General features: G+C 35.4%; 1 protein-coding gene across 1 annotated transcript in view; it reads right to left on the bottom strand.

Annotated features, from left to right (window-relative positions):
• CENPP (centromere protein P) overlaps positions 1-16,406 on the bottom strand; it is a gene marked incomplete at its 3' end in the record, with an annotated part of 139,940 nt that overhangs the window by 122,364 nt on the left and 1,170 nt on the right. Inside the window, exons 2-6 of the mRNA XM_084292885.1 lie at positions 15,616-15,770; positions 14,676-14,830; positions 14,243-14,331; positions 11,012-11,100; positions 3,260-3,356 (exon numbers count right to left, since the gene is read on the bottom strand). Of these exons, the coding sequence (XP_084149011.1) occupies positions 3,260-3,356; positions 11,012-11,100; positions 14,243-14,331; positions 14,676-14,830; positions 15,616-15,752 (567 nt within the window). The 5' untranslated portion in view covers positions 15,753-15,770. The remainder of the gene's footprint in view (positions 1-3,259; positions 3,357-11,011; positions 11,101-14,242; positions 14,332-14,675; positions 14,831-15,615; positions 15,771-16,406) is intronic.

The raw sequence follows: 16,406 nt of genomic DNA, 5'->3' as shown, positions 1-16,406 counted from the left end.
ATTCTCTCATCTCCATTTGATAAGATGAAGTAAACACAAGTTAGAAGCCTAAGTAGTGCCTCTGATCTTATTCTCATTACAAGTCATTACTACTAAATAAAGCTCTTTGTAATATTAACGGAGTCAATACATATCAAAATTATTCCTATTATTTCCCTGTGAAAACAAGCATGTGCATACACATGCATAAACACGTGTATGCACATTTATGTAATACATGCACACACAAATGCTAAGATCTTACTACTACCACATCATTAATTTTACATTAGGTTGTTGTATATATTTTTGAAAAGGTACTAGACATCAACAAGAATTCTAATTTAACGCTCTTAATATTTTGTGAGCACACCACAAGTAGACAACTAGTATCTTCTGAAAGCCCCACACAGACAATACATTATCTGATATATTTTAATTTACTTTTCCCCATTCACAGCACGAGAAAACATCAAAAGTTAGAAGGGCTATACTATGCAAGATTTTTTGCCTTCTTTTTTTGTGATATCAAGCTGAATGTACCCTGTTTTTTCCCCATTACTTATTTCTACTCTGTATTTCCAATAAAACTTGAATTTTTTTCTTGTTTATCAACTTGAATAATCTGCTCTTCCAACAATGCCTACATACTTGAGTTATGCAGTCTCATAGCAGACTATGGGTGTGCCTAGATCAGAAAATTATTTGTAGCTGTAAATCCATTTTCTAAACATATTTATTGTGGCAATGCAGCAAGACCTGCCATACAAGTAATATTATATGACTATCGGGGGGAGAGGGAGGGGGGGGGGGGAACAAAACACACTAAGCTAGGACTGGGACACTTCAATCACCTCTTCAAAATTTATTTAAAGCACTACCTTGTAGATTTTTTTCCTGCAGTAGAAGACAGGAGTAGCAGCAGAAGGTAGTAAAGGTATACTGAACTCTTTTTTTTGGTGTGTGAGAAGCATGCATATTGCAGACTAACCTGTTACAGTAAAAATTCACAACTGCTTAGGCTCAAAGGCAGGGAATATATAATGTAGAGCACAATTTGTTTACAACTGAACATCGTTCTATCCAAACTTACTTAAAGCTGCCCCTGCTCTCTAGAATAGCCTACTTATTGTCAAATATATATGACAAGCAGCTTTTTTGCTTAATCCAAGTTATTTGTACCACAATTATTCCCTTTAACTGCAAAAACACACTACAAAACTGCTATTTTTGATGATCAACTTCATTTGCAAATTGCAATAGTCATTTATCTCACATCTCCATTACTACTGAATTATCCATTCACTTCTACTTTATTGCTTCCTTCTCAAGTACCAGAGCTAATAGAAAGGGGGGAAGAAATCCACCTTTCCTGCTTTTAATACGCTATGCTATGACAAAACTATTAGAAGCACTGCCTATTTCTACCTAATAGCCTGGGTAATTTTCTTTTCAATAACTAATTCATAATGCATATAAACCCCCCCAAAAAACAGTCTTCTCTCCAGTACTGTTTCCAGTTAGCTGGATATATACTTGAAGTCTATCAAGCTGGTAGTAAGAAAAAAATCCAAAGTTTAATATTGTTATTGAAGTGCAAATATTTACAGGATAAGATTATTCATTTATTTTATGCAGATGTTAAAAGCCACTCCTAGCCACTTTCACTGAATTAAACACAGGATATTGTTACAAATGCATATATTACCCTTAGCATCTAGCTTTGAACACTTGGAACTGTCAGATTTGATCCACCATGCCTTTGTTAATTCTCTCATCTCAGAAAGCCTTCTACTTCTAAATTAAATTATTACTAATGCTGACATAAATAAGGCAGCCTAAGAATACCTTCATAGGACCATATTCAATCATATTCTCACAAGTTTGTCTGCTTTTCTCATCACTATCCTTGTCAATTAAAAAAGTAACTTTAGGAACAGTATTTGTAACATTGATGTAAACCAGTAGTATACAATATATGTATGGAGATACATTCACTTAAGACATAGATACATTCTATATGAAATACCACTATCCTTTACATTCAGAGACTGACCAAACCATTTTTAGAACTGCTTCCTTAAGACACACGTGACAATTTAAAATACTATCTTCTATTTTTTAAATGTTTGTACTGAATTTTACAATGAGGAATATTTACATTGTCCCAGAAACCACAGTGGCTACTGTCACGAGGCTGATCTAAGAATTAGTGAAGCTGGCGAGAAAAACCAAGAAAACAAACAAACAAACAAAAAAGCACACCATAAAACCATGAAGCCCTCTGTGCTCTCTCTACCTTGTCAGTCTCTATTTCACTATTGAATGATTAGTCTTTATAAAACAACCAGCAGGATTAGACAACATCAGTTTACACTCAGCTGAGGATAGGATTTTTTTTAAAACATCATCAGAACTGACCAAACAGATTAAAGAGAATGAAAAATGTTAATCCAGCACAGTACTCTGAAGAACCTAGAAGATTCAAAATATAGGAATCAAAGCAGGCCACACTTCATAATACAGCTAAAAAGCAATGAGGGTGCTGAGTTGAAGGACAGTAAATGCTTGAGCTAAATAAAACTGAGCTAAAAGAATAAATAAAAACAATTAAGTAGTTAAACATTGACCTGTAACACTAACCACTCAATCACAGAAGATGTTCTGTGTTTGCAAGACTGCTGTATTTTCACTTTGAAAAAGAGTTACTTACCTTAAAACCAGTACAAAGCTAACAAGCCAAGTAACATTAATTTAAAACTAAATTGAGATAGTATTTTCCACTTAAAAGGGAGGAGCAGTTTATTTGCTCTTCAAGTGAAATATTGCAGAACTGGAAGTGCTGTCACCCAAACACATGTCGTCACACTTTCAAAAGAGACAGATCCAGTCTTTAAGAATGCTTAAATGCCAAAGACCACAAATGTTATTTTCTTCTGGTTTCTTACCCCCCTCCCCTTTTTTTTCCACACCCAAAATGAAATGCAATGGCAATAAACAACCATTTTACTCCTCCAGAAAGAAGACACTGATATTCTTATTTCCTTCTACATATGAGGACAGGAGCATTAGCATGGTAAAAAAACGACAAAAATACCAAGCATGGGCACTGTCCCTTGAATACAACACAAACATCCTCACCTAATATTCTCTGCTGAACACACAAAAGTAAGATTCACAGACTCTGCTGAAGAGCTAATTTCTTCTTCATTGCTCCATCTTGATGAACAACTTAAGAACCAAATGGAGAATTTATATAGAAAAGTTCAATAAACAGTACCTTGAAATGTAAGAATGTGCATCTACGATGTTCATACCACTCAGCATAAGATGAAAGGCTTCTAAAAAACAGCAGAAGATTTCCGTGTTTTTCAGTGCTGTAAAAGAAAAATATATTATTTATCCTAAACAGTACTAGTCAGAAGTATCAATTCTATAGCCTAAAATTTGCAATTTTACCTTTAAGAATTTGTGACTAGTATTGTTTGATTTTTTCAGAATTCACCAAAAAAAAAAAAAAAAAAAAAAAAGACGGGCAGTATATGTACTTACTGAAAAAGAAAAAAAAAAAAAAAACAAAAAAAACTACATGCTTTAAAATCCTCAAAAGATACAAAATTAGTCATGTATGTAATACGTGATAACTCAGTAAAGTAGTCCTCCTATAAAAATCTTAGTTTAACTTTATGCTTGTTCATCTAATACTCTATTTTCTGAATAAATTCCAAGGTACCGTATAGATAAACAGTAACCTGAAAAAATGGTAAGATTAACCAAATTACATTATTAGGTACTGAATGATCTTGTGATATTTGTTCTAATCAACTACATCTTTACATGATATTTATTATTGGCCTCTGCCTGCATGATATTCAGCTTTTCAAAATTAACCTTGAAATATGGAAAGCAAGAAAGTCTGCTCATTAGATGATGCATGGCAAATTTGATTTAGAAATAAGTGTTGATATACAGTTAAATCTTGAGTCATCTCCCATTAAGGAAAATAGTGATTTTCAATAATCAGTGCAGTAGGGCAGGATGAAGAAAATTGATGCAGATAAATCCATGACTGAGAAATGGACTGCAGAGATATTGGTGCCAGGCACTTTCTAAGCAGAGACTAATTAATCTGGATGGAGCAAGCTGATTCTGGCAGAACTCCCCTCGGCATTTCTGCAGTTTTGGACTCTTGCATGGTTTAACAGTTCATCTAATGAGCATGGATATACATGGATACAATGTGGCTTTATTCACTCAAATGATCCCATGCTTGCACTAAATTCTCTTGGAACCTGATGATCTACAAAGAACAGTGCAAAGACACCTTTGCTAGATGTTCAAATAGCCAGAATGGGTTCAGCAGTGCTTACAGTCTATATTATAAGACTAACAAATGCTGCTTTGGCAAGGTAATATTTCAATGGCAGCATGCCATTGCAAATAATTAGTTTTTCACCCATAAAGCCTCTGGAAAGAGGGAGATCAGCAGTAGTCATTTTACTTTCTGGCAAGTCTGAGGAATTTTCAATACAGGATACAAAGCATATGAGAATTAAAGAAAAGACCTTATTGCTTTGGCGTTGCCATTTTCAGAGTAATTTCAACAGCATCAAGTGCAAATGTTCACGTACAATGATTCCATGCTTAGTAAGAGTTTTTTCCATTTCTGCTGACCATAGCTACCAAACAGAAGCAGCTTTTCTACTTCAATGACTAGCACTGAAGTTATTTCCTTTTGTTATACCTTTACTGCATTTTTTGCATATAAGCAAAACGTTTTTGGTAGGACACCATTACACATTCCTTCTGTAACAGCCCAGAAAGACGGTGAAAAGAAATCAGTAATGCGCAAAAACTTGCCTCAGAACAATCAGAATTAGAACCGACTGGATTAAGTTGTGAACACTTATGGTAGGTGCCATCACACAAGTAGAGAGTTTCTGCTTATAAGGAACCTGAACAGACCTTTTTACCCTCTTTATTGTTAACAAAGTGAAGGTGACCATTAGAGTTGAAAAGCTGTACACATGCTTTAATCAAAACAGAAAATATAATAATGCATCCACTTTACAGGGAATAATTGTACTAAAGACAAACCAGCGAAAATAGGTGGAGAGCTGGTTTGGGGAGAAGGTGAGGTGGAGGTGTTTGTCTCGGGATAAAAATCATTACTCTTCAAATTTCTAGTAACGTAAGGAAAAGGAAGGAAAAGGAAGGAATATAGGAAGACAGAAATTGCTGAATCACCAACCATCCATCCTGCATGGTCAGGGTAGTGGGAAGGAGGAGGGAACACTCAAAGAACGTGCAGTTTTGACTAAAGAATCCTGGCAAGAATGCAATATTCCCCCAAAGCTAACAAAAGCCGAGTGTCTGAACACCTGAAGCAACAAGATTCTGTAATTGTAAGGATGAAAAGCTTCCCATCATCATTCATGTGAAGCCATGGTAGACAAAATAGAATATTAGTCATTGTCAAGACATACTTGTCAAGTGCTGCCTTGAAAATAAAGGTTTATTTCAGTTACCAGTATAGGATTTTACAAATCTTGTGTGGGAAAAATTTAGAAATACCTGACAGACACTTGAGAGTATTTCAGAAAGTTACAGAAAACTAAATGCAGGTAACAGATAGCTTATGTGTAAGATTGTCTTCTAATACCTTTCTTGTTTGAGGTAAGCTATTCTTTTTGGTTTTCAGAATAGCTGAGAGCAGAAACCTGAAGCCCTTAGCAAAATGGTTGCAAACTGAATCATTTCAGCAATTCAGGGGAGAGCTTCACCTCAGATCCAGCTTTACTTAATATACAGGAACAGCAATGTGCTACACAAACACACTGGAAAAAATGTGATGTTCATTCAGACATTGAAAACATAAAAGAAAAGCCAAACAAGTTTTATCCTAGCCTGGAAAGAACAACATCATTAAAAGGAAGTTACTAAAGTAGTCACAACTGCCAGCAAAACTAGGCCAAGACAAAAAAATGCTGGCAGTACAGGCAAAATTGAGTCCCTGGAAGGAAGTAGACACATACTGATTTACAATAGCTGACTAGCTATGTGTTCTGGACAGGGCTGTCTTTTTTTAAAAACCACAACTCATAATTATACATATAAAAATCTGTACACAGTATAGTAAAAATCTAGACTTAGTAATGACTGCCCACATCTCGCTGTCTAGTGAAGATGATGCTACACATAAAGCAATATGCCTTTTAAGACCGTGTACATGGAAAGAGGTGAAATAGAAGGTTGTAACCAGCTACGTACTCAATGTGTTTTTAAAAAGACAATTCTGATGGAATATCCACTTCTGTGTACTTTAAAGGAGGTCACAAACCTTGTGACATTATTTTAACATGGTGTTCTTTGTTTTTATTTTTCCTCTCAGATTCATCTTTCAGCAATATAGATGAACATTTTCAAGGCTAGGTCTTCTAGCAAAGAAAGATGGTTTGGGCTAACAAGTTCAAACAGTTTCAAATGTGAAAAACAGCCTACAAAACATATAGGTATGTTCCTGAGAGGGATGGACTACAGCACATATTAAAGCTGTCACTAGCAAACAAATTGATGCAGAACAAAGCACAACTACATATATACATAGGACGTACATAGAAGCATTAAACATTTAAAGAGGCAAACAAAATGGTTAAGGTAACAAGAAGAAATTACAGTTTTGAAAGAAGCAAGGACTTCTGCTTCTCAGCTCCTGAGTTTGAAAGTCATTAGGCAACAAAAGGCCCTCTCCATTTATCATCTTCTGATAAACAATTTTCTACCAGTACTGTTAATCTCCAATTTAAGAATGAAAAACATAATATAACACGCCCACCTTTGTCGTGCAATCACAATGTTGAATGGTATGAGAAAATGATCATGCACAAAAGATTCTTGGATCAAACAGACCATATATCTGAGATGAAGGAGAACTAAGTAGTAAATTAGTTATGCACTGTTTCAAAATAGGCAGTTTATTTTATTTTTTTATTTTTTAAACGTGGGACATGATGTATGTATAGAACCAGTTATTCCTAAGTATATACTCTTCTTGGGTAAATTTAAGCAGCCCTGTATCTGTACAATAGAAATCTGGAGTTGGTACTTGCGGGGAGGAGGGGGGATCTGTGCTGGCATGAACAGATACAAGTAACATAAATGCTTTTTTTTACATTGTTAAGGGAGCCAGGAGTCTGCATATGGGCACCGTTTCAATTAGCTGTCTGATAGCTTTTAAACTACTCATAAACAAATAAACAAACCTGTGTCTAGAACAAGTAAATTCCTAAATTAGCCTTAATTCCTAATGCTGAAGCCAACTACCACATATTCTATAATACCAAGAACACTTTCAAAATAATATATAACAAGGTATTATGAGAGTGCATGTTAAAGTCTCTTTTTGGAAAGAATTAAGCAATACAAAATGTCACCAGATTTAAAAAATAATAATCCACTAGAAGCAGAAAACACTGATGTCCAAAGCCAACATCCATGTAACAGAAAAGTTATCCAAAAACAGCAAATAGCATTTTCAGGCTGAGATTTAGCTATGAATCAGGTTAAAATCACATGCCCTTCATCTGAACACCATTTCCCTTTTACTAAATAACATCAACAAAACACAAAAGTATACAAGAAGCTTAAATCTTATGACACTATTCAAAGCTCCATAAGTTATTTTAAGACAGGAAACCTATTTTAACTCGGAGCAGCATACAAGACATCTTGCATTAGGATATGAAACCAAGGAATGACTCTTACAGCTGTGGGAAGAATTCATGCTTCACCTCCCTTCCAAGAGACCTAGCCCATGCAGTGTTTAATGTAATGCAGCCATTTCACAAATCCTTCACTCTGACTGATAAATTCTAATTAATAAAACAGTAGCTTTTAAATTGTCTGTATAAACTCCTCCTATTTAAGTAATCTATGCATTAGCTGATCTCCCATTACTTGTTGAGCTAGTTCAGTCAAAAAGAATAGGAAAAAAACCTGGGAACAGCATTTTTCATAGATGTTGTGGTCCTCAGCACTAATAAAAGCTTAACATAGGTGATAACTGGAGCAAAATTCAAAAACAGTGTTGTGATTCCATCTGCATATACCTTTTACTGTCACAGTATATTTAAGAAATGGCACACCTTTTAAAAAAAAGTATTACATATTCCAGCAGTAGCTGTTTGAAATTAAACTGTTGTATTTTGCTTGTTCTAAAAACATGTTGCTCAAGTGCTTTAGTATTCCTGTTTTCTTCCAAAGCATTTAAAAAGCAGCATGAGCTTGGGAATTACAATTGACCGCCAAGTTTTTAACTCCAGTGCTACTAAAGACCCTTTTCAATGATACATTATGAAAAATGTAACCAAAAAAAAAAAAAAAAAAGAATACTGAAGATTTAAAGACAGTAAAAGAAGGAAACAAAGTGGTGGGGAGACTGAAAAAGAACAATACCAGATTCAGCTGGTCAAGAAATGGAAGAAGAGGGAGGGAAAGTGTGGGAATCCAGATTCTAAGAGCAACTAGGAGAGTGAAGAATAAAGGACTAGTTCGGAAAAGCCTGAAACTGGACATGAAAAAGAGGGGATTGGGAATTAGGGTAAGAAATCAGAACTAGCTAAAGAAGAGATTGAAAAAACAATAAAGGGAGATCGCATAATCAGAATAAGTCAGTCTAATGGTGTACTGCTGTCAAAACAGACATTGCCAACATCAACCACACTTTGGCCACATATTTTCTGCCTTAGATCAGTAATAAATACAGTTACTGTACGTTACATTTATACATTATTATGAATTACTTTTTTCAACCAAATGACTACTACATCAGTCTTATTTGCCTTATGGCTTCATGAATTTACACACTGGCATGAGAATAACAGTACATACAAATCAAAGCTAAAGAGAAAGCAGAACTGCTTTCTTTACTGATGGTCAAGTCTTAATTCATTCTATAGCATTCATGAAAACATATGTTTAATTATGAATACCAGCATGACATGGAAAAAGACCAGGGTAGTGAAGAGAGAGGGACAAAACATGAGTGCTCAAGCTAGGATGAAATAAAGTCTGCCACTGTTTCAACACATTAATTTTCAGTGTAACTGTCAAGTCCCAAGACAACTCTACTGTCAAAAAATATGCATAAAAAACAGAGTAATTTCCTCTTCTAAATCCTGCTACTTGAGAGCAGTCAGCTAATATTCTTAGTCATAACACTAGCTTTAGTAGACCTGCAAGTAAATTCCAGAGCTTCTTAACAAAAACTCAGCTGTCAGTACAGACTAATGAAGCCTAAGGTAACAAACATTTTTTCTTCCCTATCCATTTGCCTTCCCTTTCCCTTCTCAAGTCTGAAAAATAACATAAAACAGAAGTAGTCACTTAAAGAACACATCAAGTTTGCAGCTGACACCAAGCTGAGTGGTGCAGCTGTCTCTTCAGAGACAGGGAAGGGCTGCCATTCATAGGGACCCTCACAGGCTCGAGAGGTGGGCCTTTGCCAACCTCACAAAGTTCAACAAGGTCAAGTGAAAGTTTTGTACCTGGGTCAGGGCAATTCCAAACACCAGTAAAGACTGGCTGACAAATGGATGGAGAGCAACCACACAGAGAAGGACTTAGGAATACTGGTAGATGAAAAGTTTGATGCGACCCAGCAATGAGTGCTTGCAGTCCAGAAAGCCAACCATACCCTGGACTGCAAAGGAAGTGTGATCAGCAAGTTGAAGGAGGTGATTCTCCCCCTCTGCTCTGCCCTTGTGAGACCCCACCTGCAGTACTGTGTTCAGCTCAGAGGCCCCCAACATAAGGCAGCCAGGGGCCTGTTGGAGCAAGTCCAGAGAAGGACTGTGAGGATGACCAGAGGGCTGGAACACCTCTCCTATGAAGACAGGCTAGAGAGCTGGGGTCGTTCAGCCTGGAAAAGAGAAGGCTGTACAGACACCTTACATCTGCCAGTTCCTAAGGGGTGCCTACAAGAAAGCTTGGGAGAGACTCTGTCAAGGAGCTCAGTGATAGCACAAGGGGTAACTAAAAGAGGGTAGATTTAGATTAGATATTTGGAAGAAATTCTTCACTCTGAGAGTGGTGAGGCCCTGGCCCAGGCTGCCCCGGGAAGCTGTGGCTGCCCCATCCCTGGCACTGCCCAAGGCCAGGCTGGATGGGGCTGGGGGCGACCTGGGCTGGGGGGAGGTGTCCCTGCCCATGGTGGGGGGTGTGGGGGTGGTGGTGGTGGATTTGGATGATTTTAAAGTTCTCTTCCAACTCAAACCATTCTATAATGATTCTATGAAATAATAGATTTGTTCCCAGCATAGTTTGCCAGCAAATTTCACAGTGGAATACTAGAGACAAATCATTTGATCATTATTCATCCTGCATACCAAAAGCTGACATCCTCCAGAAAATAGTCAAGAGTAGCATGCAGTAATGCGCTTGAGTTTTAGCATTTGTTTTTTTAAGCCATTGTGCAAATACGCTACTCCAGATTTTTAAACTATTTTCTACCTTTTTATTTTCTTACATAATATCAATGAAAAAATCCGGATATAAAGATGAGAAATGGGATATTGAGCAGAGAATTAGTAGCATGCAAGTACTGGAGAGGGGCTCTGTATTACACTTTAGCCATTCCTCATCCAAGTTTAGCTGTCATTGCACATCTGCAACACATATACACATCTGAGTAACAGATAACTTCATGATTACGTTAATGAAAATGCTCTGAGATTAGCTTGTTGCATCTTTATCTGAACCAAACAATTACAAACAGCTAAAACATATTACAACCCAGAACCTGCTTCCGTTTAACATGAATTCCTATCAGCCCTTTCAGACCTTAAAAATGATGTTCATTTCATCTTCTCTCCAGAAGGATACAGAGTAGGGATTAGAAGTGTTCAGGTTGGGCTAACAGTACATTACCAAGCAAAGAAACTGACTGCAAGCAATTTTCATGAAGATTTGGTATTGCCTTTAGTATCAGATATCCCATACAGTAAGTCTCCTTAAAGAAAAAAGTCCACCTTACCTGGACACAAACTTGCTTAAGTCTGAATATTCTTCAGATTCCATTCTAATGTTGAAATCAGTAATAACAGCAGACACATTCTCTTTGTTCTGGATTGGAGAAAGAATGAGATATTTTAGAATTTTCTCTACCAAGAAAAAAAATGTATTTATACATAAAATATACAAAAAGATATGCAAATGCTTCTAAACACAAAAATAGTCAAAACAACATTTTTTAAAATACATCCCATTTCTGTGATTTTTTTTATTTCAACAATATCAGTACCATGCAGACAGCAAGGCTTTTAGAATAACTCAACTACTCAACACAGAGAACATACATGTATAAAAGAAGACTTATTTATAAGAGGTTTATCTACTTCCTTCCATGTCATTTCCATTTCTTTAAGGTTCTTCATATTTTCCAGCACAACACCTTCCTAGCTGTCACATAAACCAGAAAACTCAAGTATAATGTTTCATCTAGGAAACATATTAATGCTATCCTAAATTAATAAAACAAACAAACAAAACTTAGGGATAAATACATTATAATAAAATTAAAATGTTTCCAAATTAAAATACCTAACAGCATATAAAAAACATTCAGAAAAGAAGATCATATAGTAATGAAGCCAAAATAATTATTTTTTTCCTCCACATTCTTAAACACGGAGGTAAATGTTAGATAACAGCGAATGGAAAGGCTTAAAATAATGGCTTGAAGACCATAGCAAATATTTCACTTAATCCTGGAGACTGTATTTTTTCTTATTCCCAGTCACTACAAAGGAATGGCAACAGAGGAAACTAAATGGACAAGCTGAAGGCAAACGCAAACATACCACAGCAATCCCTAGTGCAGGTTGGACAGAAGTACTGCTAACACTGCCATCAGTAAAGATGGAAAAAGCAAGCCAAGACACTACAAAGTTTAATGTTTTGAGCAAGTAACTTCAGGTAAAAAAAAAGAAAAAATTAGAGCAAAAGGTTCAACGTATGCATGGAGCTGTAGAGAAGCTGGTAGCAGCTGTAAGCTAATGTGTCCCCTGTAAGAGGACTGGTTTTCCAGGAAATGGGTTATTAACATATGCCAAGATGCCATCTAGGGGTCAAATAAAAAGATTTAATTGTAAAGTTCTTGAGAAGAACGCAACTCTTGAATGATTCCTTTCTCAATAGTTTTAGACTTGTTTAAGCAGATTTTCAAGCTAATTGTACATGTCCTGTAATACCCAACAGCAGTTGGAGTGGAAATAATAAATGCTTTTACATTAAACTGCTTTCTTCATCCACATTCTGACCTTCATAAGCATCTATCTCTGCATAAGACTGTACAAATAAGCCTGCACTCCAAGCTGGCAAAACACTAGCCAGCTTTGAGATATAAGCTATGTGCTGGTCTGACGCTGCACCAAAACCAAAGTAACAGATAAGATGCAGAATATGTCAGGCGGTGAGTGACCAATACTCCATTAATGATCAACTTCAATCACTGAAAGCTAGCCACAGTGAACTCAACTCAGATCTGTCTGTTCCTCTGTAAAACTGTAGCCTGGAATAAAGTGTTAAGTGTCATTCATACTAAAAGCTATCTATAAATAAAATTAGAGATAATTACCTCTAATTTGTTACTGTATACCAATTGGCTTAATTTAAGATGCTATGGAGCTAACTATGGCAACTTTACTAGATTAAACAGATCAAGCTGATTAGTGTGAATAAAAATGTTTTTTTTGTTGCATACCAACATATTTGTTGTCTACTGAGCATTTCCCAAAAAGCTGTTTTCTTTTATTTCTCAGAATGGGTAAAACTAGCTGCAACTTTACATTATCTTGCCCATGCTGATCTCAGTACAGGTTACTTTAAATGCGGTATATTAGAATAAACATGCATACTTCTGTTTTAATATGCAAGAAACCTGAGGCACCAAAAAAAAAAGTTTCCAGGCCTTATTAGTCTTGTCTGAAGACACATTGTATTGTATTTTAAACTGTAAGCTGCAGGTGCTATGTATTTTTATTAAAGAAATCAGGCCATGCAAAAAAAAAACAAAACACAATTATGTATTTTTTTTTTTCAAAGGAAGGTTTGATTTTTAATACGCACACACACAGTTTTCTACATATCACCTGCTCTCAAAGAAACAAACTGCTTACTTGAGTGCTGGTTACAAGATTTAGGCGTTAGATAGGTAAGTATTGCCATCTAGTGGTACAACAGATTTAAGCACTGTGAATGCACTCCTAAATCGACCAGGTATCTGTTCATCTGCACTCAGTTAACATAAATTTTGGAAAAAATTAAAGAAGTAGCATACAGGTGAGAAACAAACAGAAATCTAATGAAGTCCCACAATTGATGCAGACTCTCTCCATGCTCAAAGCTAAATGCAGTTTTACACAAACAAATGGTAACATTTTTTCAACGGGCACGCAAGATCCATGTGATGTGTGGACTTAAGAGGTAGCAGAATAACTTCATTCAACTGACCTCTTGCAGTTTCAAATTACACAACCCACATGTGAGTATCTAAATACTCATTTCCTAAATTAACAAGGGCTTTTCTTAAATTTAGGAAGGACAATTTACATAGCAAAGCAATTGTTAACACTATCTGGTCTAAGCATTCTATTTAACAGGTACCTTTAAAGTTGAGCCATAAATCAAGTTTTCTTGAGAAGAAAATCTCCTGATTATTACAAATTGGAGTAGAAGCTGATTTCTATCATTTATCATTTTGAATTCTGTGCTAAAAGGTTCTGACTACAGCTTCCTTGCAGAAAATCAGTAATCATTAGTGTAATTTCCATTCAATCCCTGTGATGTAATAGCTATTCACACTAGCAAAGAGAGTAAGAACATAATCAGAGTAAAAAATTATTTGTTCAGATTTATATTGTTTTAGCTTTTCCTCAGTTCCCTTAAGAGAGGGGGGGGTTTTGAATTTTCCATGCTCCAGTTCAAGATAAAAGACTACACAAGAGTTTGATAAGAATTTCATGACTGGATGCAGAACCTGGCCTTCAAAACTATTTTGCCTGCATGCACATGGAATCCAAAAGTTGGGTCCACCTGTTATAGAGTGAAAACTATTCACTGAGGCTTAAATTAAGGAGGCGCAGGCAATCACAATGACAAAATACCAGTTGAAGCTTTCAGGTGAAAAAGTAGCTATAGACATTTATCCATCTGAAGTTTTGTTTGTTGGCTTTTTTTTTTTTTTTAAACATACATTGGTCATTACCTGTGTTTCAAGAAGCTGAAATTCCAATTGAAAAGGCAAAGAGTGGCAATTCCCTGACAATCTGTGCTTCTGCACTGTTCTGTTTTCATCTGTTATAAAAAAGAAAGTTAACAAGATACCATAATCCCATACAACTATTGCATTTCTTCCATTAGTCATACTTAAAGTACCAACTGTTACTGTCAATCATACAGATTATGAAATCAAGTTAAATATGTTAAGAAAACAAAACTAATTTCATGGTAGTATTTCACTTTCCCACTATGCAAAATACAGTATTTGCTCAGAAACTTTTATATCAATTAAGGTGATTGTTTTGAAATACATTAATTTTCTTCTGCTACCATTTAAAGTGGAATTAAAATATCTGTGGATGCATGATCTTAAACAGCATGCTCAGTATAGCACTAGTAACAGGCACAAAAATGCTTACTTTTTTCCAGTGTTTTCTTGGAATGACTTGTGAAGTGAATACCAGTAAACTTCATTAAAAATGACATCTCTCTCTCTAGGCTTTCAAGCTGAGCTTTCAGGTCTGATGGACATTCTCCCTTAGATTCTCCCTGAAATTCTTTTTGGAATAATTTTCTAGAATTAAAGAAAAAAATAAAAGGGTAAAAGATCCAGAGTTAAGAACATGTTTTATTAAATCAGTACAGCAATACTGTTAAATAAAAAACATTTGTAATTTGTTCTGATGATTTTCAGACCAAGATCAGCTAGCAGCGAGTCAAATTTCAGTTAGATCATATTACAGTAACAATAAGCAATTCTAACCTACAGACCTCACATTCACTGCCAAGTAAACACAGTCTTTCTTATAAACTGTGATATATCATCTACTTGGAGGGACATACAATCAGAGTGAGTTGTGATGCCTTTAGTAACCTAAATGGCATAGTTTATCTATGGAGTATACATGTACAGTATTTAACTGATATTCTATAGCAAATATGCCCTGCTATTTGGCATATAGCTAGTCCCATCTGTACACGCCACTGTTATTTTTATTTATTTTTAATATCAACATGCAACTGAGCTGTTTTGTTCTTTATAATGAAACACATGGCCTTTGTGGTCAACAGCTTTGTGGGGCCCACACCACAGCATATTCATTACTATGCTGACCCACAATGATTGCCTTTTACAAAATAAATAAAAATCAGATGGAAATAAAAAAATGATAAAATATTTACTTATTATTTTTAATGTTTTATTTTTAATGTGACCCATGTCCTAAATGAGATCTACTTTATAATAGCACTGTAAAAATAACGTAAGGGAAGTCCTAGTATCATAACATACAGGCAAAAGCTTTACCCAAGACTTTTGACAAAAAAATGTTATTATTCCAACATGTGAAAACAACGTACATTGATGTTAGTATCTCTTCATCAGAATAAAAGGTGGATTCCTGTTTTAGGTCGTCATACTTCTCAGCCAACAGTTTAATCTCTTCTTCTAGCAGCTGAATTTCATCTTCATAAACTTTATAAACATTGTTTTCCATTTCTCAGAATCAAAGTGACTAGGTAAAACAAAATAAGTGTATCTCTTAGGCCTCCCCACAGAATTGATCAATATTCAAAATCAGTTATTTTTTTCCAAAGAATTAATTTACACATGAAAATATAACATTAGGCAATTAATTCTCCCACCACAAAATGAGAATTCAATTACATCCTATGTCTTCTGAAAACTAAAGAATTGATGCATATGTTTTTTAAAATATCCTGGATAGATTTGACAAATACAATAATGTACACCACAGTAAAGAATCCTATAGAATTAAACAATCCTGTTTGCTACAGAAGATTAAACTGACATATAAGCCTTCTATCATCAACCTGAAAACAGAATTAGGCTTGAAGGCAAGCAACAATACGTGCTCTTGATACTACAGTACTTTGTCATCAGTGTAACCCCAATGAAGCCCCATTAGAAAGATAGCAGTCTACAAGCATACACGGTGATTTTGTTGTATTAGTTCCTCAAAAGCTTAATTCATTAAGCCCAAAGATAATTTTTAGACCAATATCAACACACAAATCTCTGCATAGCCTATAGGTACAGAAATTAAATAAGGAATCCAGTGCAGTCAAATGTTTTCTTTTAGAATCTTTAACTAATCATGATTTCATCCAGTAGATTTCCTGGATATTCC

This window comes from Netta rufina, assembly GCF_964035555.1.
Source record: "Netta rufina genome assembly, chromosome: 10".
Taxonomy (NCBI): domain Eukaryota; kingdom Metazoa; phylum Chordata; class Aves; order Anseriformes; family Anatidae; genus Netta; species Netta rufina.
The sequence above is the reverse complement of the archived record's forward strand: the minus strand, read 5'-3'. Positions and strand labels throughout refer to the sequence as shown.